Source organism: Octopus bimaculoides, chromosome 10 (assembly GCF_046866305.1).
Source record: "Octopus bimaculoides isolate indiv1 chromosome 10, ASM4686630v1, whole genome shotgun sequence".
In the NCBI taxonomy this organism is placed as follows: Eukaryota; Metazoa; Mollusca; class Cephalopoda; order Octopoda; family Octopodidae; genus Octopus; species Octopus bimaculoides.
Window position 1 is genome coordinate 89,722,989 of NC_142937.1, and position 27,210 is coordinate 89,750,198.

The 27,210-nt window shown below is 35.3% G+C and overlaps 1 protein-coding gene across 1 annotated transcript in view; it reads left to right on the top strand.

Annotated features, from left to right (window-relative positions):
• The window catches only part of LOC128248841 (uncharacterized), a 353,886-nt gene that overhangs the window by 133,708 nt on the left and 192,968 nt on the right, over window positions 1-27,210 (top strand). The window contains exons 70-84 of the mRNA XM_089358260.1: window positions 914-1,147; window positions 1,902-2,072; window positions 4,043-4,282; window positions 4,878-5,111; window positions 7,670-7,840; window positions 8,390-8,629; window positions 10,305-10,499; window positions 11,481-11,651; window positions 12,551-12,790; window positions 13,900-14,133; window positions 16,968-17,138; window positions 18,880-19,050; window positions 20,621-20,860; window positions 23,342-23,575; window positions 26,716-26,886. Of these exons, the coding sequence (XP_089214386.1) occupies window positions 914-1,147; window positions 1,902-2,072; window positions 4,043-4,282; window positions 4,878-5,111; window positions 7,670-7,840; window positions 8,390-8,629; window positions 10,305-10,499; window positions 11,481-11,651; window positions 12,551-12,790; window positions 13,900-14,133; window positions 16,968-17,138; window positions 18,880-19,050; window positions 20,621-20,860; window positions 23,342-23,575; window positions 26,716-26,886 (3,117 nt within the window). The remainder of the gene's footprint in view (window positions 1-913; window positions 1,148-1,901; window positions 2,073-4,042; window positions 4,283-4,877; window positions 5,112-7,669; window positions 7,841-8,389; window positions 8,630-10,304; window positions 10,500-11,480; window positions 11,652-12,550; window positions 12,791-13,899; window positions 14,134-16,967; window positions 17,139-18,879; window positions 19,051-20,620; window positions 20,861-23,341; window positions 23,576-26,715; window positions 26,887-27,210) is intronic.

Consider the following 27,210-nt stretch of genomic DNA (forward strand, 5'->3'; position numbering starts at 1 on the left):
TCTCGATCCACATTTGTGCACTTGGAAAAATTGATGGCTGATTTCAATTGTATTTTTATATATGGAAACTGCCTATTCTTAAACCTGTATAGTAGCAGTAGTCGTAGTAGTAGTAGTAACTCCAAATTTGGTACAAAGCCAGCAGTTTTGAGGGGACTGTTGTAATGTTTCCAGTTGTTTGTCATTTGCACATTAGCATGCAGGATGAAATGCTTAGCGGTATTTTGCTCATCACTACGTTCTGAGTTCAAATTCTGCCGAAGTTGACTTTGTCTCTCATCCTTTCAGAGTTAATAAAATAAGTACCAGTGAAACACAGGGATCGATATAATTGACTATCCCCCTCCCCTAAAATTTCAGTCCTTTTGCTTTTAGCAGAAAGGATTATTATTATTATTATTTCATCTGTATTTATGTTCTGAGTTTAAAATCTGCCAAGGCTGTCTTTGCCTTTTATCCTTTTGGAATTGATGAAATATGTATCAGTTGAGCACTGTGGTTGATGTAATTGACATACCTCATTTACTCCAAAATTTCAGACTTTGTGTCATAGTAGAAAGGTTTATTACTATTTTGCTGCTGCTGCTACAACTGCTACTACAACTACTGCTGCTACTCCTACTACTACTACTACTACTACTACTACTACTACTACTACTACTACTACTACTACTACTACTACTACTACTACGTTCTGTGTTTTAATGTTAGTTAATTATGTAGATGTACCATGTAACCCAAATATGAAAAAAAATATTAGAAACCTATCTGGTTCAATATTTTTTCTACATTCAATTTATTATGTAAGCACAATCCATTCACAAAGCCATTTTTCAGCATAATATATCCTTTCCAAAATTCAATGTGTGTTGAGTATAAAATTTATTTCTTATTTTCTTTCTTTGTTTTTTAGCCAAAGGTGATCTTTTTACATTTAAAAACACTATCATAGTTGAGAAGGATACTTTTGAAACACTGAAAAATGTGAGCTTAAAGGAGTGTTATAAAACTTGCCTTCAAAATCCAGGGTGTAACTCTTTTGAGTATAAGGAAGAGGCAAAGATCTGTAATCATAGTAGTGTCAATCACTTGACTTATGACCTTAAACCAAGCAAAGATAGTTGGGATACTTACATCATTAACCCAGGTCAGTAGTGTTTTCATTTTAATTATTATGTATGTGTACGCATCTACATGTGTGTATAATATATTTACATGTATATACATGTGTGTGTGTGTGTGTGTGTGTGTGTGTGTGTGTGTGTATTCTGTGGCACAGAAGTATTTTTGACTTCTATTTTTGGCAATGTAGGTGCTCATGTAGTGCCCTTGTATGTGTGTATATATATATATATATATATATATATATATATATGAGTACATATTTTATATTGTATGTATGTATTTTATTCATTTGCCTGTACGGCTGATAATTCGCTTGCTACTTGTGATGATATTTTAATAATAACATCTCTCATATTTATTTATAAATAATTTCATGCATTTTGTTTGTTTAAATAGTGTTTGGTCACTTCAAACGAACTTTTGCAGGCATAGTGGAGGAAAATTTTAGTAGTAGTTAGCTGGCAGACTTTGGCTAAAGAGAAATAGGCACTTTTTGGTGCACATTTCAAAACTGGTACCAAGTTAACCAGCATTACTTGAAATAATGTACAAAATTAAATATAGATTACATATAAATTGTGTATGAAGAGTAAAAATGTATATGAAAAATGATGTATAAAATATAAGGTGAAAATGTAGTGGTATAAATATAAGAAATGTCAGGAATATAAAAATTTATAAAAGATATAAAGGATAAAAAATAAATACTAAAATAAAGGAAGAAAAAACTATATAAGTAAGCAGTCTAACTTCCCAGTTTCTATTACCAATTCCAGTTCATGAAAAAGTTAACTGTGGACTTCCAAAAGATGTTCCTGGTACATTGAAGTTCTACAAAACCACCACCTATAAATCTGAAGCAACCTATACTTGTTCAAAAGGAGAACAACTAAAGTCAACATGTGAAATTAACAACAAATGGACTCCTATTGTATCAAACTGTACAGGTAATGTAAATAGCTTCTTTCTTGTCTCTATGTAATTTTTTTTCTTTTTGTGTTAAACACTTTTGTCAGAAGATGCCTTACTGACTCCATGACACTTTAGATGGTATTTGGTGCTTGTGGCTGGTGGAGGGTGAGAGCTAGTTATATTCTGACCAGAGACTTTTCCAAATGCTTGTAACAGGGGACATCCTTGATTCTACACAAGGACCAGGTAATGATATGAAATTGAGTGATAGATTATGTCTGCCAACCAAGAGCTGGGAGAGTAGAAACTTCTTTTCTCCACCAGGCTTCCACATAGTTTCCATCTACCAAATTTCATCCACAAGGCTTGGTAGTGAAGCAAATTTTTAACTACACAGACAAAATTCGATCCACTTCCATATTATTGTTATGTAAAATTATATCCACAGGTATGCCTCAGTTCATCTTGGCTATTTTTTTCTTAATGTCTAACTTGACCTTTCTCCCCTATACTTTGTGTCATCATCCAAAACTCTGTCCATTATAATGCATTGAGTCCTAGATTTCAGTAATCATCTAAAACAGACATCTGATGCTCTTTTTCTCTTCCAATTTACCACCCTTAATGTTTCCTGATTTATGCATGAAGTCAACAATTTTTTGTGGGAGGTGTTTAGTCAATACTATCAACATACAATTTAACTGATACTTTGTTTTCTGTCCCTGCATAAAGGAAAGCAACTGTAAGCATTTCATCCATATACATTGAAATTAAAGATAAAGGTAATCATACAATCCACTTGAATGTAAAAGGATCTCTCTCTAGGACCAATTGAAGAACCCCTTACTATTGAAGATCATCCTGATCTCAAAGGATAACTATCCTCTCTGATTATTGCTCTCTGACCTACAGACTTATGCACTCTGGTCTTCATCATCTCTCACTATTTTCACTTCATTTTCAATAGTTTTTCTTGAGGACAGTACCTTCCTCTCTATCATCAACCTCTTTATAACTGAAAATTGAAACACGTGGATGAGGTATTTACCAAAATGGAAAGGCAGTGCCACCTGATTTTTGTGGAGACCCTGCCAAATCAGACTGGAACCTGGTGCAGCTCTCCGGTTCATTAGCTCCAGTTAAAGCATTTAACCCATGCCAGCATGGAGAGCGGATGTTAAATGATAATGATGATGATGATCATCATCATCATTATCATTAACTCACACCATTCAATCCATATTTATACTAAAAGAACAATTAGGGAAAAATAAATATGGTCCATTCTTGCATGGTAAATAAATAACAGCTACTTTTTGAACCAAGATATTATGACTGACTAAAATTTCACCCTCAGCGGATAGCAAAACTATTATGTTTATGACTTATTCTGGTCATGAAATTCAAAAGAGACAACCTTGTAAAGATAATCACTTTTTTCTTTATCGCATTAAAAGTACAATTTTGATGAATTTAATTTTTTTTTAGCTAGCTACATTAAGTTCTGAATTTATTATATATTTATTCACGAGAGGATGATGGAAAGAAAACTATTTTAGTTTTCCAGGGTAACATATTGTAAAATCACTAAAGTGACGGTTCTTGCTATGACTAGCCATATTAGTTACATTCTGGTTTCAAATCCCAGCAGAGTATACTTTTTCTTTCATATTTCTGATGTTGATTAAATGAGCACTAGTGATGTATTGAAGCTGATTTATTTTCATACTGCAGAATCTGTGGCTTTGCATTTACATTAGAAACTATTGTTGTAAATATTGGTAACACCAACAATAATTATAATTATTCTTGTTGTTAAGGGCAATGGATTGACAGAATCATTAGAAAATCAGACAACATATATTGTAGTGTTTGTTATGGCTTTTTAACTTCTTAGATCAAATCCTGCTGGTATATAATTGACCAATTCTGATCTCAAAGATTTAGCCTGCTATTTTTATTGTTATTTTTCTTTATTGTAATTGTTATTTTACTTTAATTCCAGTTGCTCAGATCCATTTTGTAAAAGTAAATGGTGCAGCTATGGATTTATCTAAGAAAACATTGTGGGATAAGAAAAATGTAACAGCAGAAGCCTGTGCAGAAAGATGTGTGTCTGACGAAACTTGTTTATCATTTGAAATAACTAAAGAAAGTGGGAAATGTTACTTATCAGAGAGAAGTGCAGCTGCCTCTGAGAAAATAAAAGTAGACAAGGGCAGAGATTACTATCAACAAGTAAAACGTAATTATTCTTTGTGTTTTATTGTTCAAATTTTCTTTTCTTTTTTTATTTTTACAAAATTTCTGATTCCATTGTAAAGACAGATTTACCTTAAGAGACAAACACATGCTCCTGAAGAAAAGAGCCACAGAGGCTCAAATACAAAAGCTTTAGGTTCTGTCTGGACTATAAAAGAATATATACAGAAAAGAAGGGCCTATGGAATGGTGGACATTCGATTCTGCACCGTAGCGTGCATTTGTTTAACATTGAATGGCCATAATAACACTTGATATTTTGGTTGACCACCTGTTTAAGGTCATACTAACCCTATAAATGCACACCATGACACAAGAGATGTACAAATGTATTCTCTTCAGCCAAAATATTGTGACAAGTTTTCGATTAAGTCTGAAGATGTTCTATAACTCACATGAATCCTGACTAGGGTATCATTTGTACATCAATTATCTGTTTATAATTAATTGTCCATTTCCAAAATTATGTACGAGATGCTTTACAATAATTATCATGTGGAGCATCTGGTGTATATTTGTATTTGGGTGGGTGGACGAGTTGAAAATATATTGGTTATTTATTATTTTTTTTTTTGTAGCCCATGATAAGCCTTTTGTGTTGAAAAAAGTTAACATACCAAAGCAGGATATTTTGAAACGGTTTAAGAATGTGAACTTAAAGAAGTGTAATGAAGCTTGCCATCAATATCTAGAATGTAATTCTTATCAGTACAATGAGAAAACAAAGTTATGTGATCTGAGTAATGTGACTCAGTTGACTGATAAACTTAAACCCAGTGATGGAAGTTGGGATGTATACGTGATTAATCCAGGTCAGTAGAGTGTTTCCATCAAATTTATTGCATGCTTTGCTATGTTTATATATATATACATATTATATCTGTGTGTGTGTGTGTGTGTGTGTGTGTGTTTGTGTGTGTGTGTGTGTGTGTGTGTTTGTGTGTGTGTGTGTGTGTGTGTGTGTGTGTGTGTGTGTTTGTGTGTGTGTGTGTGTGTGTGTGTTTGTGTGTGTGTGTGTGTGTGTGATCATCCTCATCATCATCATTTAAGGTCTGTCTTCCATGCTGGCATGGGTTGGACAGTTTCACCGGAGCTAGACATGCTGTGGAGCTGCATTAGGTTTTATTGTCTGCTTTGGCCTAGTTTCTACTGCGGATGCCTTCCCTAATGTCAACCACTTTATAGAGTGCTTTTTAATGTGAGACCAGCATTGGTGCTTTTTATGTGGCACTGACAGCAGTGGAGTCATCAAGTAAATTGTGAGACTAAGACCTCTCTGCTTGGAGAGAAGTGGAAACAAAGGAGATGACTTCATGTCAGTTTAGAGTTAAAGGCATAATAGAGAGATAGAGATAGGTGTCTTACTATAGAAGAGATAATTGGCTACCCCAGTAGGAAAAGAAAGATGAGGAAGAAAAGAGAGAGTTAGAGAGAGTCAGAGTGAGAGAAAGAAACAAGTAAGTGGTGGGGAGTATAACTGGTACAGAAGTAAGAGAGTAGGTGTTCCACAAGAGTATGAGAGTAGATGTTTAGAGATGGTGAAGAGATGACTGTAGCAAGTGGTGGTGAGGAAATTTGGACTGGCTGAGAGTGGAGTAGGTAGATAAGTGAAAGTATGATGGAGAGTGTGCTTGTAGACACATAAGGGATAGCAGTGGGTGGTGATCGTGGGTGGGGAGTAGGAGGGTTTTGACAGCGAACAGATTATGTGTGTGACGGGCACACAGCCATAAAGGACATGCCTGTATATATGGATGGCATAATTTTATCTAGCTTGATATGTCTTCTCATGCACAGCAAATTGCTTGAGGTCTTAGTTGTTTGTCATCTCTGTGAGGCTCAACATCTGAAGATCAGTCCTCACCACTTCATCCCACATCTTCCTGAATCTGCCTCTTTCACAGGTTTCCTTTATAACTTGAAATCAGTACTTTTTTATGCAGTTGTCCCCATTGCACCACATGACCATAGTAACACAGTCTTCTCTTTAGCACACTACATTTGATGCCACTCATACCCAATTTTTCTCTTAAAACATTTACACTCTGTTGTACATGCACATCTAGCAGAGCATGCTGGCTTCATTTCTTTCAAGCCTTTGCATGTCCTCTGCTGTCATGGATAATGTCTCACTGCCATGTAGCATAGCAGTTCATACACAAGCATTGTACAATCTACCTTCTACTCTGATGGAGAAATTCTTTCATTCCTACAAATTTAGTAGCTCCCTAAACTTTGCACAGCCTATTCTTATTCTAGCAGTTATGTTTTCAGAACGACCCATCCACAACTAACTTGGTCACCTAGGTAGAAGAAGCTATCTACTACTTCTAAAGACACCCATTGGACATTGGACATTGGAGAAGGTCTATTTCCTCTACATTCTTAGTCTTTATTGTACTTGCACATCTGCTGCATACAAAGACTACTTTCTTTGATAACTTTCTTGTGATACCACTGCATTTCTTATGTGTCCATAGCTTGCACTGGGTACACCATATGGAATTCCTATCTACACTTTTTCTACATGTGCATTCTCACCTCCACCTTTACTGCATATGCATCTCATCTAGACTAACTCTCTTCCTAGTTAAGCTATTTCCCCTCTCTGAAACTTTCATGACCTGGTCTAGGAATTTGATACCCCTGTAGTTCTTTCTAAGGCATCACCTTTACCTTTGCAGTAGGACATGACTGTAATACTGCTGCACCAATCATTGGGTATGACTCCCTGTTGGACAACTTGATTAAGTGTACAGGTAGCTAGATAATATCAAACTCTGCCAGATATTCTAAGCATCTCGGCAGTGATTTCTGATGGTCTGGGAGCTTTCCATGCTTTCCTATCCTTAATTGCTTTATCTACCAAGCTACCAGTAGTGATTCAGCTATAAGAACAAGGTCATCAGCAAAGAGGAGCTCTCAGAGCAGCCCATCTCAAGTTCCTCTGTTATTGCCTGGAGGACTATAATGAACAAGAGGGGTTGACGACTGATCCTTGGTGAACCCCTACTTGCACCCTGAATTCAACGCTATACTCATTACCAACCCTCACCTAGAATAAGTCCTGGGGTTGATTTGCTTGACTAAAGGCAGTGCTCCAGCATGGCCACAGTCAAATGACTGAAACAAGTAAAAGAGTAAGTAGACGGGATGTTGATAATCTATGTGACACTCTAAATTCAAGAGGAGCAGTCATTCATCTAACTATACACACAAGATAGTGTGTGTGCACTAGCATGCAGGTGTGGAAATGTTTTCAGTTTGTTCAGTCGTTATCTTTTCTTCTAAATTTATCATTATCTCCTCATTCTCCCTCTCTTCCTAACATATTCTCAAAATTGATATCAATTTCTCTTATCACTTCCAGTTTACACAGAAACTGACTGTGGACAGCCAAAAGACATTTCTGATGCATCAAAATCTTACAACACCACTACCTTTCATTCTGAAGTGAGCTATTCTTGTCCAGGAGGACATAAGCTAAAAGCAATATGTAAAGAAGGCAATAGATGGCTTCCAGTAATGACTTCTTGTAAAGGTAATGTAAGAAGGTTCTCACTTTTTCCTCTGTCTAGATAATTTTGTTTTATTTTTGTGTTGAGTTTCTTTATCAGTGAAAGACTGGCTATACTCATGTCAGTTTTCATGGTCTTTGTGGCTGGTTGGAAGGAGAGAAGCATTTACATAACCTCAGACCAAATATTTTTGCAAATGCTTGCAACAGAGTGGATGTCATTAAATCTATTCAAAGGCAAGGTAATGATATCAAATTTAGTTGATACATTAAGTTTTCCACTGAAGAACAGGAAGCACTAGAGCATGTTCTTTCCAGAAGGCTTCCACATAGTTTAGAGTAAAGATTGTTTGCCAACATAACATGGCAGTCCTGATTTAGGACAAATGTTGCTGTAATTTAGCCCCAGGAGACATTGTCTCCACCTGGCTATATGACGTGATCTGTGTCCTTATATTTTCGAACAAGGGAATCGATTCTGACCTCAAATTTTTGTCTTTCTGTCTATGTTAGAAATTATTTTTTTTATTGTTGCTGTTGTTTTCATTGATGTAAATTTTACTTTAATTCCAGTTGCTGAGACCCATTTTGTGAAAATAAAAAGTGCAGCTCTAAATATATCTGGGAAAACATTGTGGAAAAAAGCAAAAGTAACAGCAGAAGCCTGTGCAGAAAGATGTGTGTCTGACGAAACTTGTGTATCATTTGAAATAATGAGAAAAACTGAGGAATGTTACTTAGCAAAGAAAAGTGCAGCTACCTCTAAGGAAATAGAAGTAGACGATAGCAGAGACTACTATCAACAAGTAAAACGTAATTATTCTTTGTGCTTTATTATTGGAATTTTCAACACAAACACAGCAGTTCTAAGGGGAGTGTTAATTCATACTACTTACCACAATTCTTGACTGGTATTATATTGTATCTGCACCAGATGATGGAGTTTGAACTTGGAGTATAATAAGACAGAAGACATAAGCAAGGTAGCATGTCTTTTGCACAGTATTTCACCATTTGTTGCATTCCTTTATAATCTGACATGTAAAATAACAGAATAAAGTAATGCTAATTTATTTAGTCATGTATCTCCTATACTTTGGTATGGTTATTATGGCTTTATGCCTTTCCTGTAACCAACCATTATACCCACATAAAGAGAGTTCTTTTTTCCATGCTACTAGAATTCGAGAAAATAGGAACAGTTCCATAGTATTAAGTAGAAAACAGCCAGCAAATTCACTGGAATTGATCACAAGGATTTTGTCTTTCCTACCAAGACCCTTTCTTCTTGATATGCTGTGCTCAGGGAAAACACTAGATTTAGTGACCTCAATGTTTGAATACTCATGAATGCCTGCATGCCATTTCTATCATGATGAATCTTTCTTGTCAAAAATAAATGAGAGCCATTTCTTTGTATATCTATGAGACAACTGTAATAGGCCAAAATTGCCAACCTCACTACAATATGTATTCTGTGTGCAATCAAGAATTTCAGACAAATTCATGGCTCAGGTTTATACAAAGATAATTGCCTATTTCAAGTAATATGAACAACCCCTTCAGGCCTTGTGGCTATTGTAGAAACTATCATCATCACCACCACGACGACGATGACCACCACCACCATCATCATCATCATCATCATCATCATTATTCAACATTTGATAGTTTCAGGCAAATTTCCACTGCATTATTTGCTACACCTCTGTGTTGCTGATGTGTGTGCAGCCTTGTGTGGTCTTGTTTTCTTTCTGCTGTTGGGGGAGTACAAACTCTTCCAAGTATTGTATTGCATCCATTTGTTTTGTCATGTGGTTTGACTTTAGTCTTTTGTTGTATTAGTGTTTGCATTGTGTGTTGTGTGTGTAATGCGAGTTGTGTTCTTCTGTTGGGTATCCGACCTATAGAGTACATGTTGTAGTGGTTGTTTATTTTATTGGATATTTACTGTGTAGAGTGAATCTTGTGTTTGTAAATTGTTTATTCAGGTTGTACTATTGAAGTGATAATGTTTTACACAAGATGTGGGCTTCTCCGAGCAGGGATATTTTTTGGAGTGTGTAGAATTCTATTATATCATAAGACATAGTTGGAAGCCACCTCATTGTTTAGATTGCAAATTATGTGTCAATCTGTCTTCTGCTGATGTGCTTTTCTTTAAAATTAAATGGCTATAACAACACTTGACACATCAGTTGGTCATCAGTTTAACAGCACTTAGGCCATTACAAGAGGAATGTACAAAAGGATTATATGCTACTTATATTTTGAAACAAGGTTTCAAATGAGTCTCAAGATTTTCTACACTCACATGAATTCTGACTAAGCTGTCATTTTGTGGATCAATTTTTTTGTTTATAATAAATTGTACTACATAGATGCTATATAATATTTAATGTATGTTTGAGTATAAAATGTATTTCTTGTTTCCTTTCTTTCTTTCTAGTTGATGAGGATATTTTTACATTTAAAAATATTATCTTAGATGTGCAGGATGTTTTTGAACCACTGACAAATCTGAGCTTGAAGGAGTGTAATGGAGCTTGTCGTCAGACTCCAGGATGTAACTCTTATAAGTATAATGAAAAGAGAAAGTCCTGTCATGGAAACAATGCAACTTACTTGATCCATGACCTGAAGCCAAACAAAAAGGGTTGGGATACTTACATCATTAACCCAGGTCAGTAGGGAGTTTACATTTTATTTATTGCGCATGCAATTACATGTGTGTGTTTGTGTGTCTTTGCATTTATGTACATGTGTGTGTCAATATATATATATATATATATATATATATAAATAAAAAAATAAAAGAGAGGTTTGTATGATAGTGTATAGAGGAATATATTATTTAAAAGAGTTCCAACTCTGTCTGTTTTTTATGTTTTATTTATATTCTTATAAAATTAATGTGGGATATAGAATATAGAATATATAATATAAATAGTAAAATGAAATGAAGTATTGAATGTCTTATTGAATATATGAAATATTGAGTATTAAATATATAAGGACTAGTATACTTTCCTGATGACTGCCATGAGGCAGGAAAGTATACTAGTCCTTATATAAGACATTTGATACTTCATTTCATTGTACTAGTTATATTATATATTCCATATTCTATATCCCACATTAATTTTATAAGAATATAAATAAAACATAAAAAACAGAGTTGGAACTCTTTTAAATAATATACTTATATATATATACATGATAGCCATCTACTCATGACCAAGGAAGACCATTGCTGACCTTTAAGAATATTGTGCGCTCTAGGACTAATATTTTGCATTTGCAGCTCTGTTGGTGGCTAATGAGCCCTACTCTTGATAAACATACATGACTGCAAACATTGCAAATCAAGCTTTCTTCATTCACTACACTAGCAGTGCACTTTCGAGTAGCACGCTTAAATTTTTCATGCAGAATACGTACTCTCTCAAAGGTGTCAACCCCCTCCTTAACCTGCTTCCTCCATCTGTAGTGATGACAGGCGTTGCTCTCCCAGACAGTCTCCTGCATATCACAGGCCTTTATTGAGGACTTGGCTCAGTCTTTAAATCACAGCCTTGGTTTCTGCCAAGATCTTCTGTTGTATCATTATCAATTTCTGCTCTTTCTCACTCAGCTCCTAATATATACTTATAATCAATTCTAGTTTTAGCAAAAGTTAACTGTGGAACTCCAAAAGAGGTTGTTGGTGCATCAAAGTTCTACAGTACCACCAAATATAAATCTGAAGTGATCTATATTTGTCCTGGAGACGAAACACTAAAGTCAGTATGTGGGAAGGACAACAAATGGACTTCAGTAGCTCCTATTTGTGAAGGTAACGTAAATAACTTCTCTTTTGTTGCCTCTGTCTGGATAATTTTGTTTTGTTTTTGTGATAAATGTGTGACTACATACTGTAATAAGATATTATGATTAATTAAAACTTCACCCTCAGTGGGTTGTGAAATCAGTATTTTAAAGACTTATTCTGGTCATGAAATTCAGAAATGATAACCTCGTAAAGATAATTAGTTTTTTTTTTTTTTAGTTTTTTTTTTCCCCTGTTAAATGTGTAATTTTGATGAAATATGATTTCTTAGCTTGCTAACATTAAGTTTTGAGTGTCCACATTACTACATATTTATATTTATTCACTGAATGATGATGATGATGAAAGGGAAATTACTTCAGTTTTCCCAAGCAAAACATTGTAAAATGTTAAAGTGATGGTTTATAAAAACTTGCCATTACTAGGCACATTTACATTCTGAGCTTAAATTCCATTCTTTTACATCCTGAGCTTAAATCCCAATGGGATGTACTTTACCTTTCATACTTCTGAGGTTGATAAAACAAGCTGTATTCAAGTACTGAAGAATCCTCACTGAAGAATGTATGGCTTTGTGCTTAAGATAGAAACCACTATCATTAATATCTGTAACTTCAACAATAGTTATAATTGTACTTGTTCTTAAAGGTGATGCATTGACAGAATCATTAGAGCACCAGATAAAATGTGTTGTGGTATGTGTTTGAGCTCTTTCAATTCTAAGTTTAAATCCTGCTGATATTAACTCTACCCCTTCAGGGCCAATTAAAATACAATGCCAGTCTTGGGGCCAATTTAATTGAAAATATCCTACCTCAAAGATATGGGCTCATATCTGTATTAGAAATTACTATTATTGTTGTTGTTCTTATATTTCATTAGTCTAAATTTTATTTTGAATCTAGATACTAAGAACCAATTTATGAAAATAAAAGATGCATTTCTGGATGTACCCAACAAAACATTGGTGGACAGCGAAAATGTAACAGCAGAAACCTGTATAGAAAAATGTTTATCAGACAAAACTTGTTTATCATTTGAACTAACTAAAGAAAGTGGAAAATGTTACTTATTAAAGGAAAATGCAGCTTCTTCCAAGAAATTAAAGCCAAACGAAAACAGAGATTACTACCAACGAATTAAACGTAAATATTTTTTGGGTTTTATTATTGGAATTCTCTTCCCAATTTTTTTCTGAAATTTGTGATTCCTGGTAGAGACCTCATCATCTTTTTTGAAATTTCACTTGAAAAGGTAGCTGATGGTGGAGAAGGAGGTGCTGTCCTTGTGTGAATTTATCTATTGGTGGGTGGAAGTGGCAAAAATGGCAAGAATAGATGGCACCACTATAAGTATAGTTTTGTGAGTCAGAGAACAGGAATTGGAGTGGCACTCGCCCTAAGTGCTCAGGGAGATCTTGAATGGTGGGCTTCCTTGATTGACCCCAGATGTCCTCCTACATCAAGAGAGTCATGACTATCACCCCATTCTTTCTAGTGATGTATACTATGTATACGTTTTTCTTTTCCTTATACTGTATACTGTGAGTACTTACTACATTTCTTCTTACCATTATATTCTACGTCAATCACCACACTTTGTGTCCATCTTTGGGTCATACCCACAGCCATCACCCTGAAGGCAAATAAAAGGAATTGTTCTTCTTTCACAGATTTTTGGAAAATATTTAATTATATAGAAGTAGCATGTAAACGAAATTCTAAATAAAATATGATAAAGCCATCTGGTGCATTGTTTTATAAAGGGATAATTTATTATAAAAACACAATCTGATTAAACATTTTTTACAATAAGATACCTTCCCAGAATTCATGTGAATTTTAATACATCATGAGAGATAGTCAAAACGTCATCTCAATGTTTAGGATGTAGATAATCCAATTGTATATCACTCTTCTGATGGTTTGCTTTTGTTTAATATTAAGTGGCTATAACAACACTTGACACTTGTTTAAGGGGGCACTGACCCTAAAAAAATTATACCATTAAAGAAGAGATGAACAAATGAATTAACTGCAGCCTAAATATTGAGACAAGGTTTCCAATAAGTTTGAAGAAGTTCTACAACTCACATGAATTATGATTAGGGTATCATTTTGTTGATGAATTATTTGCTTATTATAAATTATCTATTTTAAAAAAATTATGCACCGTGTACTTTGTAATGTTTAATGTGTGCATGTTTTTGTGTGTGTATAAAATGTACTTCTTGTTTCCTTTTTTTACCTTCCAGCCAATGAAGAGCATATTATGCTTAAAAAAGTTAGTATACCTGGGCGAGATATTCTAGAAGTGCTTCGTAATATAGACTTAAAGAAGTGTAATAAAGCTTGTCATCAATATCCAGGATGCAATTCTTATGCATATGATGAGAAAAAACACATCTGTAGCCTGAGTGATGTTTCTCAGTTGACTGGTGAACTTAAACCCAATAATGTAAGTGCCGATATTTACATCATTAACCCAGGTCAGTAGAATATTTCCATCTTATTTATTGTCTGCATGTCTGTGTGTCTATTTATATACATATATGAATGTAGTGTGCAATCTCTTATTTGACTCTGTACTTCACAAAAACTTTCTTTTCTGAAGCATATTTATATTGAGTTCTAACACCAGATTATTATTATCACTATGCCTTAGTGAAAAATGAAAATACATACATAATCGTGTGTGTGTGTGTGTGTTTGTGTGTGTGTGTGTGTACATCCATATATGTATGTATCATCATCATCATCATCATCATCGTTTAACGTCTGCTTTCTATGCTAGCATGAGTTGGATGATTTGACTGAGGACTGGCGAACCAGATGGCTGCACCAGTCTCCAATCTGATCTGGCAGAGTTTCTACAGCTGGATGCCCTTCCTAACACCAACCACTCCAAGAGTGTAGTGGGTGCTTTTACGTGCCACCGGCACGAGGGCCAGTCTGGCAGTACTGACAACGGCCACGCTCAAATGGTGTTTTTTACGTGTCACCTGCACAGGAGACAGTCCAGTGGCACTGGCAACAACCTCGCTCGAATGTTTTGTTCACGTACCAGTAAGGTGATGCTGGTAACAATCACGCTCAAATGATGCTTTTTACGTACCACCGGCACAGAAGCCAGACAGCTGCTCTGGCAGTGGTCCTGCTCAGATGGAGGTGTTAGCGCTCCACTGGCACAGGTGCCAGTCGTCGAATTTGGTTTGATTTTGATTTCACTTGCCTCAACAGGTCTTCGCAAGCAGAGTTTTGTATCCAAAGAAGGAAAGGTACGCATAAGTGAGCTGGCTACACAACTGATAAAGGCCACGGGTTATGGTCTCACTTGTCTTGCTGGGTTTTCTCACACACAGCATATTTCCAAAGGTCTCAGTCACTAGTCATTGCCTCAGTGAGGCCTAATGTTCGAAGGTCGTGCTTCACCACCTCATCCCAGGTCTTCCTGGGTCTACCTTTTCCACAGGTTCCCTCAACCGCTAGGTGTGACACTTTTTCACACAGCTATCCTCATCCATTCTCACCTCATGACCATACCAGCGCAATCATCTCTCTTGCACACCACAACTGATGCTTCTTAGGTTCAACTAGAAAAAGGAGGAAGTCAGAATTTTGGATAATTGTTATTTAGTGCTTTCACCTCATTTCAGAGAATCATCAGGAATAGTATTTTTACAGAAAATATCATTTATGTATATGTGAGTTAGTTGGAAAACTCTAGAATTGAATTAGAAAGAGAATGTTCTTTGTCATTTCAAGTTTCTGTGTGTGTAAGTATCTGTATGTGGCAAATTTTTTGAGGAAGGGAGAAAATAGGAAAAATGAAAGAATGAGGATGATGCAAATCAGTATCAATTGAATCCCTCAAGGAGACATAGGCAGTGCCGACAGATGACCGATGACCCTGTCTCATGCAAAAGAGTGATCAGTGACAGCTTTGTACACACTGATCTTAGTACCTTTATTCAGAGGGTTTTTGTTCCAGACTCTTTTGTGCTGTCTGCCAAATGCACTTTCTGCCTTGACCAGTCTGTTGCCAACCACCTTGTTGATTTTGTTATTTGATGAACTCATGCACTTTAAGTAGGTGAACTGGTTAACTGCCTTTAGTTCAGTCTCACTGATGGTGATGTGAAGCAGGTATTATTCTTGCCATGGCGCACGTTGATAGAAGACTGTTATTTTCATTAAACTGACTTCTAAGCTAAAATACTAAGCTGCTTTTGTAAAGCAAGAGTTAATATCTTTGCCTGGGCAACAAAAACAACAGCATCTGCAAAAAGTAATTCATAAATAGCTTTTTCTGTTGTTCTGGTGTGATTTTATAGGTGCCTCAAGTTGAAATGTCTGTCATCGGTATGGTGCAGGATGTAGTGTGGATGCCATCTTCATCATCAGCATCATAGTCAAGAAGATAGAGAAAAGGGTTGGGATGTGGACATAGCCTTGCTTCACATCATTGCCAGCAGAAAAGGGCTTGGAAAGACTGTTGCTGTGCATGGTCTGGCCCTGTCAGTTGTCATATAGCTAGATGATCATGTTGAGGAATTTGAGGGAACATCCAAAACACTTCAGGATTTGCTCTAGACCTCTTCTGCACAGTGTCAAATGCTTTGGTGAGGTCAACAAAGGTAATGTGAAGTCCTTTGTTTTTACTTTCTGAATTCCTATTGGAGTTGTCTCTTGCTTGCTCAGAAACTGCAATGGGTTTCTGAAAGGTTTTCTTCTACAATAGTGAGCAGTACTTTCACAAAGATTTTGCTCACAATAGAGAACAAGTGACCCAGATCAGTAGAATATTTCCATCTTGTTGGACTTAAAGAAGTGTAATAAAGCTTACCATCAATATCCAGGATGTAATTCTTATGCATATGATGGAAAAGAAGAGGAGTAGTTGGAGCCAACCACACACCTAGACACCAACTCAGATATTTCCACCTCCCCATTTATACATACTCATGTACACATATTGTTGGATGACCACACCCACCTCACCAAGCAAGCTTGATGGGGTTGCCAGTTTGGTCGCTAACGACCCAACCATGCAACAGGTTGTACTGGGTTACATGTTACCAGTAGCTCTCAAGAGTGACTTGACATACATACACACACACACACACACATACATACATACATACATACATTCATTCATTCATTCATTCATTCATTCATTCATCTATTTATTTATCTGTGTGCAAATTACTTCAGTTTGTTTCACTTAATACTTTTTATTGTAACATTGTCATTTTCTCATCATTTTAACCCTCTTTCTAACATAATGCATCCCATTGATATCAATTTGTTTTTTTAACTTCAGCTTACACAAAAGTTAACTGTGGGCCTCCAAATGATGTTATTGGAGCATCAAAGTCTTACAAAACCACCACCTATAAATCTGAAGTGACCTACTCTTGCCCAAAGGGAGAAAAACTAAAGTCAATATGTAACAAGGACAACAAATGGAGTCCAGTAGCACCTGTTTGTAAAGGTAATGTAAAAAACTTCTCTTTTGTTACCTCTGTCTTTGTAATTTTGTTAGGATTTTTTTTCTTTAAATCAAATTTTATATTCTTTCCCCATTTTTATACCTGGAAACAAACCTTTTTTAATACCTCACTTCTGCATATATCCAGATGCCTAAATTATATATCATAAAACCCCATCTTTGAAACAGAATTGAAGAAATATTTATAAATACATAGCCCACACACTTTACTTCCATGAAACACAAGGGTTAAAATCTCTTCAAATCAAATTGCTTATGTAACAATGAACACCAAGAGAGAGAGAGAGAGAGAGAGATACAACAAACAACTTTACACCTACCAAAATCCTTTTGTGAACATCAAAGCACAAGATAAACAAGTTTCTATACTATCAACACTGTGACATGCCTGACTAATAACCCCCACCTTCCAATTAAAACAGAAAATACCTTAAATAACAACTAGAACAAGTAAAGAAATTTCATTTTTGTATGTGGTCTGCAAGATTCTGGGGAGAGTCATTTTATTTTAGTACCTTATTAGTTTAACTCACCAATTTCCACTCATTTACTTATTTATTTTTACTACATACATATCTGTATGTGCATGCACACTGACGTACACACATATGCACAAAAAAAAAAGAACACAATTCTGATAATGGATAAAGTCAATAACTATTGAAAAGTTTGTAAGTCGCAACGGAAATTTTAGTGAAAATAAGTAAGTAAATGAGTGGAAATTGGCGAATGTGTTAAATTAATAGGGCACTAAAAGAGAATGACTTTCCCCAGACACAATAAAATATGCTTCAACACACGAATTTACATAAAGAATCTTGCAAACCACAGGCAAAAACGAAATAAGATAAGCTTTGGCCAAGCTAGCAAGATGCTGAAAAACACTGTGTTCTGCTGTCTAACAATCAAAATAGCTACCTGATAGCTCAACTTCATTAAAACATGCATCTCCACCAAGCTATACATAAAATCTGTTAATTTAGTTATCCAGTGGCTAGGATTCACAGAACATCAAGCTAGAAGACTAAAACACACGATGTTACAAAACATCAAAAAGAAAATATACGCAGAAATCAACCAGTACCAGAAACGAAAGAAGGTCCTACTGCATGAACTGAAGAACACCACCACACAACACAAAAGAGACAGATTCATGACAAACATCCAGCAAGAATACCACCAAGTAAACCATGCCTGTAACAAACATTTCAACAACTTCAACATGATAAGAATCAACACAGATCTCTGCATTCACAACTCACATCCCACTTCTATGTAGTATACTTGTTCATACACAAGCAACATACAATCTGCCTTTCATCCAGAGAAAGGGAACTTTTGTTGCTAACAGAGGTAATAGCTCTCTGAACTTTCTCCATCTTATTCTTAATCTAGCAACTATATACATTCAGAACATCTTCCTCTGCTGTTAATTAGGTCACCCGTGTAAAAGAAACTATGTACAGCCTCTAGGGAACTTCCAGGGCATTTGAGAAAATTCAATTCGTATGTGTCCTTAGTGTTTATTGTTCCTGCACATCTGTCACATACAAAGACTACTTTTTCTATTAACCTTCCTGTAATTTCACTGCATCTTTTATGTGTCCATAGCTTACACTGGGTACCCCATATGAAATTCCAGCCAAAACCTTTCCTACATATCAAGCAGAGTATACACACAATATACTTCACCTTTGGCATCAATTTCTGTTTTCAATTTCAGTTTATGCACACATTAACTGTGGACCTCCAAAGGAAGTTGTTGGTGCATTAATGACCTACAAAACCACCATCTATAAATCTAATGTGACCTATACTTGTCCAAAGGGAGAACAGCTAAAATCAACATGTGAAAGGGGCAGTAGATGGACTTACGTAGTGTCTGCTTGTAATGGTAATGTAAATTCATTCCTTTTTCCTACCTCGGTCTACATAATTTTGTCTTATTTTTGTTTTAAATATATTATTGTCAGTGGAAACTGGTCTAATACATGAAAAGTTCCACGGTGTTTGTGGCTGGTTGCAAGGAGGGAGGAAGTTCCACAGATCTTCCTAAATGTTTGCAAGAGCGGACATCATAAATTTTACCAAAGAGCCAGGTAATGCTATTCAATAAGATGATGGATTAAGTCTGCCTACCAAGAGCTGGAAATGTAGAAACTTGTCTCCAGCAAGTTCCCACAAAGATTGCATCCACTAAGCTGCATCACAAGGCTTAGTTGAAGCTAATGTTCAGGTTGTATTCAACGCTGGCAGTATATTCTCCACATCATACAAATTATATATATATATACATTATATAAGGATTTACTTTTCGTAATGAGATAAAAAACCAAGGCTGTGTACATTATAGAACATTTATATAATATATATATATATATATATATATATATATATATAATATATACATACATACATATATATGCATATATATATATATATATATATATATATATATATATATATATATATATATATATATATATATATATATATCACCATTCCCATTGAATAGTACTTTTCAATTTCGCAATCGGAGGAACCAGATTGAAAACTGTTTTGCACATCGGTCTCAACGAAGCTCACACGTTAGTATTGAAGGAGAATTTCATTACTTTATTCCGTAGGTGTGAAGACTTAATGCATGCTTTTATTTTATCAGATCTTGTTCATCTCAGAATGACTGGCAATGTCTGTTTGAAGTCTCCTGATAAAGCTAATGTAACTCCTCCCATAAATTTATTGTTGCCTCTGATGCCCTGTAAGGTCTTACCAAGAACTTCCATTGCATCTCTATGTGACATGGTGCATTCATCCCAAATGATAAGGTGGTATTGGCACAACACTTCTGCTGAACCTGAATCTTAGCTTATGTTACTTGTGACTAGGTTTAGTGGATGCATATTATATATATACATATATATATATATATATATATATATATATATATATATATGAAAAAACAGATGCATGCATGCACCGACACAGAGGCCAGTCAGGTAGCACTGGCATCGGCCATGCTTGAATGGTGCTTTTTATGTGCCACCGACACTGGAGCCAGTCAGGTGGCACTGGCATCAACCACACTCGAATGATCATTCACATAACATACCTATGCTATGTGAATAATATTTTGAAAACAAAAGTGTTTAATGTTTTATTTCATATATATATTTGTGTGTGTGTGTGTGTGTGTGCGTGTGAAATTGATTGACTAAATACAATTTATGATAAAAATTTACAGTTTTGTTTTGATTAAAGTACCAGCATTTTTGGAGCAATAGATTTAAATGTTGTTCACCAGCTCTAGTCCCTCTGATTGTCACCTACTCCTACTCCATTTGTTATTTTACTTTTCTTTTGCTAGTGTGACTAATTAGACACACATTACATTTTATTATATGTATGATTATTGCTGGTGTTGTTGTTACTTTTCATTTGTCTCAATTTTACTCTAATTCCAGTTACTAAGATCTATTTTGTGCAAGTAAGAGGTGCATTTCTGGATATAGCTGGGAAAGTATTAGTTGACGAGGAAAATGTAACAGCAGAAGCCTGTGCAGAAAAATGTTTGACTGACAAAACTTGTTTATCATTTGAAATAAATAAAGACAATGAAAAATGTTACTTATCAAAGGAAAGTGCAACACACTCCCAGAAAATAAAAACAATCAAAGCCATAGACTACTATCAGCGAGTAGACCGTAATTATTCTTTGTATTTCAAGATTATATTTTCTCTTATTTTTCTGACCCTGAGAACAACAATCAGGTGAAAGGAATGATTGCACATGCAATAGGGGCTAGCATAAGAACCACATAGTAAAGTTTAACAAAACACTATACATGCAGGTTCAAGGTGCAGGCATTGGTGTCAGTGTAGCTGGAGATATGGCCAGCCTCTTTATGACCTGGTGGGACAGAAAACTTAAGCAATCCTTAGCAGAACAGTCCATAATTCTTCTACTTTACAGTAGGTATGTAAACAACATTAATATCCAAGTTAAGACCAACTCAAGTAATGGTAATGTAGAAAGTGAGAGGAACATAATGGAGAGCATCCAGCAAGTAGCCAACTCCATCCACCAAAGTATCAAGGTAACTATAGATTACCCCACTAGGCACCCTAACAATAGACTCCCCGTCCTACATACTGAACTTTAGTTAGAGACAGTGAACAACAGAGTGCAGCTCTTCCACTCCTATTACACGAAACCCATAGCTTCTAAATATGTTGTTCACAAGAACTCAGCTTTTTCACAAAGCATGAAAATTAACATATTGATAGCAGACTTAGTCAGGCTAATGAACAACGTGTCCCCATTATGCAGACCCTATGAAACGAAGAAACATTTACAGAACTTCATGCATCGCATGCACTTCTCTGGATATGATCAGAAAGATAGGGTTCGAGTATACAGGGGTGCTAGAAAGACATTAGATAGCATTATATGTAATGAAACCAGTGGTACCTGCCCTAGATATAGAAGCAGAGACCGGAATAGGATACAAAGAACTTGTGACAAAGCAAACAGGGTGAACACATGGTATAAAACTGACAAATATCAAGGAGTGATGTTTGTAGAAGCCACAGCCCGTGGAGAACTAACCCATAGATTTAGGAAAGCTCTGAAGGAGACTAAACTCAACATTAAGATTGTTGAAAAGCCAGGGAACACTATCAGATCACAACAATGTAAGATGTACTCCTTTGAGAATGCCATATACACCAATGATAACTGCATGGTATGTAGGATTAGCCCTGACATTAACTGTAGAACTAGAAATGTAGTCTACAGCATAAGATGCATAGAAGGTGCTTGTAAAGACATGAACATGACATACACAGGTGAGACATCTGGGACCATTGTGGAAAGACTAAATGAACATTTGAGACAACATGACAAAAAACAGTCCTCCATACTCTATCAACATGGAGGCAACTGGATCAACTTCACATCTGCATTTTATCCAAGCATCCAAAGGACCCAACCCTCAGGCAAATACAGGAGTACCTCTTCATAAATGAATCATCCCAATACTAAATAGGAAATATATGTAGTAGGTAATCATACACACAGTTTATATTTATATACTGGTACAATAGTTAGTGGGCCGTTATGTAGATGTGTGCATGTATGTGTGTATGTATGTATATGCACATGTATGTAGGCAAATGGATATGAAAGTAAGCAGATAGACATACAGATGGATAGGTACATAGGTAATATGGACAGACACACACACACATGCAAACACTCACACACAAAAACACATGAATATGCAGTATACATATGTACAAACATACACACACACACACATACATTATATATACATACGCACATACATACATGTGTATGCATACACACACTGACCCACACACATGTGCACAAACAAACAAAAAGACAGCTTGGCTAACAGACAGGGTCAACAGCTATTGAAAGGGTTGCGAGACACAACAAAAATTTTAGTTAAAAAAAAATAATTAAGTAAATGAGTGGAAATTTTACCAGTGAGAGTATTAAATTATAAGACACTAAAAGAGAATGACTTTCCCCAGACAAAACAGAATTTCACTTTATAGCTATTTGTAAAATAAAAGAACTATGCAAAAATATCAGCATTTGAAATTTTGATTAAAATAGCAGAAAATTAACCATGCATTGTTTTATAAATGGCCTATGTACAACTAAAAACCAAATTCATCCACAAAATAGTTTGTTAGCATAAAACACCCCTCTCAGAATTAATGTGAATTCTGCTACATCATGAGATGTACATGGAACTTCACTTCAATGTTTAGGTTGTAGATAATCCATTTATACATCCCTATTCCAATGGTGTGCTTTTGTTTAAAGCTAAATGGCTGTAATAACACAAGTTGACCACCTTTTTAATTATGTAATGACTCTACAAAAGCACACCATTACAGAAGAGACATACAAATGCATTGTCTTGAGCCTAAGTAGTGAGACAAGGTTTCCATTAAGTTTTGAAGAAGTTATACAACTCATGAATTTTAATGAAGATGTCATTTCATGGATCAATTATTTGTTTACAATAAATTAAACATTTACAAAATTTTGTACCAGATAGATTACAATATTTGATATGTATGGTGTATGTGTGTGTTTGAGTGGGTGGACATGTGTAAAATGTATTTCTTGTTTTCTTTTTTTTATCCAGCCAATGGAGAGCCTCTTGTGCTTAAAAATACTAGCATACCAAGCAAACATACATTTGCACATCTTGAGAATTTAACCGTAGATGGTTGTCAAGAAGCTTGTTATCTATATTCAGACTGTTCATCATATTCATTCAATATCAAAGCTAAGGTCTGTGAACTGAGTAATGTGACTGAGTTGAGTAATTTAATTCACCATGACAGTGAAAGTTTGGAGGTACATGTTCTTAACCCAGGTCAGTGAATTCTTCCCTTGTTATTTATTGTGTGCATACCTGTGTGTATTTACATACATACTTGTGTGTGTGTGTGTATTTACCTATCTATCTATCTGTTTGTCTGTCTGTCTGTCTGTCTATCTATCTAGCTTTTTATCTATTTATCTATCTATGTATCTCTCCCTTCTCTCTCCCCTTCTCTCTCCCCCTCTCTCTCTTTCTCTCTCTCTCTCTCTCTCTCTCTCTCTCTCTCTCTCTATATATATATATATATATCTGTCTCTCTCTCTCTCTCTCTCTATATGTATATATATATACATATATATCGTAAGCCAAGTAAGATCGTTGCCAGTGCCCCTGGACTGGCTCTTGTGCGGGTGGCACATGAGATGCACCATTTTGAGCGTGGCCGTTGCCAGTACCGCCTGACTGGCTCCCATAGGATTTTCGAGTGAGATCGTTGCCAGTGCCCCTGGACTGGCTTGTGCGGGTGGCACATAAAAGACACCATTTTGAGCGTGGCCGTTTTCATGCGGGTGACACGTAAAAGCACCCACTACACTCTCTGAGTGGTTGGCGTTAGGAAGGGCATCCAGCTGTAGAAACTCTGCCAAATTAGATTGGAGCCTGGTGTTGCCATCCGGTTTCACCAGTCCTCAGTCAAATCGTCCAACCCATGCTAGCATGGAAAGCGGACGTTAAACAATGATGATGATGATGATGATATATTGTCAGTAAATCATAAATCCAAAAGAGAAGCACACTCTTTGCTCTTGAGCTAGAGTATTTAGGTAAAGATAGTTATGACTGATTTATAGGGTTATCCAGGGTGTCACATCCATAAAGCACTTAGCTTTATGTCTCATCAGACTGTAATAGTTGACCAAAACTATCTTTATCTAAATATGTGTGTGTGTGTGTGTGTGTGTAAAAGTTGGGAAAATGGAGAGTTGGTAAAGATGTAAATTGATTTAACATAGTTCTGAGGTAAAAACTGAATACAAATAAATTTTAAAAAAAGACTATGTACATTTCGATTCCAGCCCACAGATAAATGCAAAATTTCAAGAACTGGATTAAATCCAATGATGAGAATTATCATTTTGAAAAATATAGGGTAGAATCTCTTCAGAGATTTTTGTTTTTTGTTTGTTTAAAAGATGAAGGTTACATGCTTATGAAAGGGATTAAATTAATACACTAAGGAAGAAAGGAAATATCTATCTTACATATAGAGTGTAGGTATATGTTAAGAATATCATACAAATAAACAAAAAATATAAAAGTATAAAAATAAGAATAAAGATAAAATAATTAAAAATAAAGATATTAAAAATAATACATAAAAAGTATTAGCAAATTGAAATAAAGATGTATTATAATCACAATGATAAAATAAAAACAAATAGTAAGAAATATGTAATACAAATAAATATAAATAAAACTGTCATCTATTTAAATTTTTAGTCCTTTACATAGTCAATGTAAACTCTTGACCAAAGTGTCAGTAGCCATAAAATCCTATTGAATCAAATTTATTTATTTATATATAATAGTGTGTACTCAAGTTTGAATTGTATAGTCATTAAGAAATGCATCATTTCATATTTATATATATATACTCAGATAGACTATTAGTGTATGTATGTGTGTTTGTTTGTATTACAGCTATACGTACTTATGTAGGAGTGCGTTTGCCTTTATATAAATGTGAAAATATTCTTATATACTTATATATATGTCATTCTGTAATTTGAGACACTAGGATATTTTCCTACTTTTCTTAACATGAATCCAATGGTAGCCTTAATTTACAAATAAAGAAATTATATATCCGCCAATGTGGTGTTGAGCACTCATTTCATCATTCAATATTTATATATATATATGTAGAATATGAGGATTTTAGATCACTGTTTAGATTCCTCTAATATATATGTATCTATATATATGTGTGTATATATATAACAAAAGGATGTGCTATAATACTATTCCACAGCCATACCAACAATCCAATAATACTGTTGCACATATACAAAAACAGCCATACCAACAATCCAAAATACCTCCATCATCAGCTGCCCCATGAATATGATTATGGTTTCGATACCTGAGCAGTACCATTCAATCCAGCGGTGTCAACAGCACTAAAATAAGTGTTGTTTGGGAACAAACAAACCAAGGAAACCACAACTTTCAAACACATTTACCTTATGTAATTAAATTCAATAAGTAAATTACAACCAACTCCTAAATAGGTAACTAAACAGCAACAAATCTATTAAGTCATACAAAAATTATAATCCCTACCATCTTCCATAACACGTGTGTGTGTATAGGTGGTATCAAAAGATTCCTGGACTAGCTATGTTTAATAAAAAATAATTTATTTACCTAAGTTTTAACATCTCCTTTAAAATAGTCACCTTGTGCAGCAATACACTGATCCCAGTGTTTCAGCCATTTTTGGAATCCAGCCTGGAAGTCATCTTCTGCAAATGAGCCAAGGACCTTCTGCAATTCACTCTGGATCTCTTCAACAGTGTTAAAGCAGCAATTATTGAGTTGCATTTTCCTCCTGGGGAAGAGATGGAAGTCCACAGGTGGAATAGGGTGGGTGCAAAAGCAATATCATGTTGGTTTTGGTGAGGAACTCATGAGTGAGGAGATCTCAGTGAAGAATCCAATTCTTTGGTGCTTCACAGATCCAGCCACTTTCACCAACTTGCCTCCCTCAAATGCTTCAAAACATCACAGCTGGACTCTCAATTGATAGTCTGGCCTTGGGGTATAAATTCTCGATGCACAATATCACATTTCCAGGGGATGCTCATGGCTGGTCTTCCAGGGACATTCTTCTGCTTTTGAAGCACCCATGCCACTCGAAGCATTGTGTATAACTCATTGCCATAAGCTCGCCAAAGTATAGTAGTAAACAACCGATTATATTGGAAATAGAGTAGATGATGATAATCTACTGAGAGATCTGAACTTACTAATAGCAGTGGTACATCAAACTATACACACAAGTAACACTATCTACCTATCTGTCTATCTATCCATCTGCATGTCTGTCCATCCATCCATTCATCTATCTGTGTGTGTGTGTGTGTGTGTGTGTGTGTGTGTGTTGACTTCAGTTTCTTTTACTATTTCAGCTCACAGAAAAATTAACTGTGGTCCACCAAAAGACATTACTGGTGCAAAGAAGTCCTACACTGCCACCACCTATAAAGCTGAAGTGATCTATACTTGTCCAGGAGGAGAAACATTGGAATCAGTATGTAAAGAGGATAATAAATGGACTGCAGTTGCATCTGATTGTAGAGGTAATGTAAACAGGTTCTCTCTTGTCTCTGAATTGGAAATTTTGTTGTTTTATGTAAAATGTCTTTATCAAAAGAACAACTAACTCCATGACAATTTCCATGGTGTTTGTGGCTAGTGGGAGGGAGACAGGAAGCCTCAATGGCTAGTAAAATTATTAAGTTAATGACTTGTGGTCATGAAATTCAAAGAGCCAACTTCATAAAGATAATCACTTTTCTTTTTTCATCTCACTAAAATCATAATTTTCAGGAATTAAAATTTCTTAGCTTGCTAACATTGAGATTTGCATATCCACCTTTATTACTTATTTTATATTTATTTAC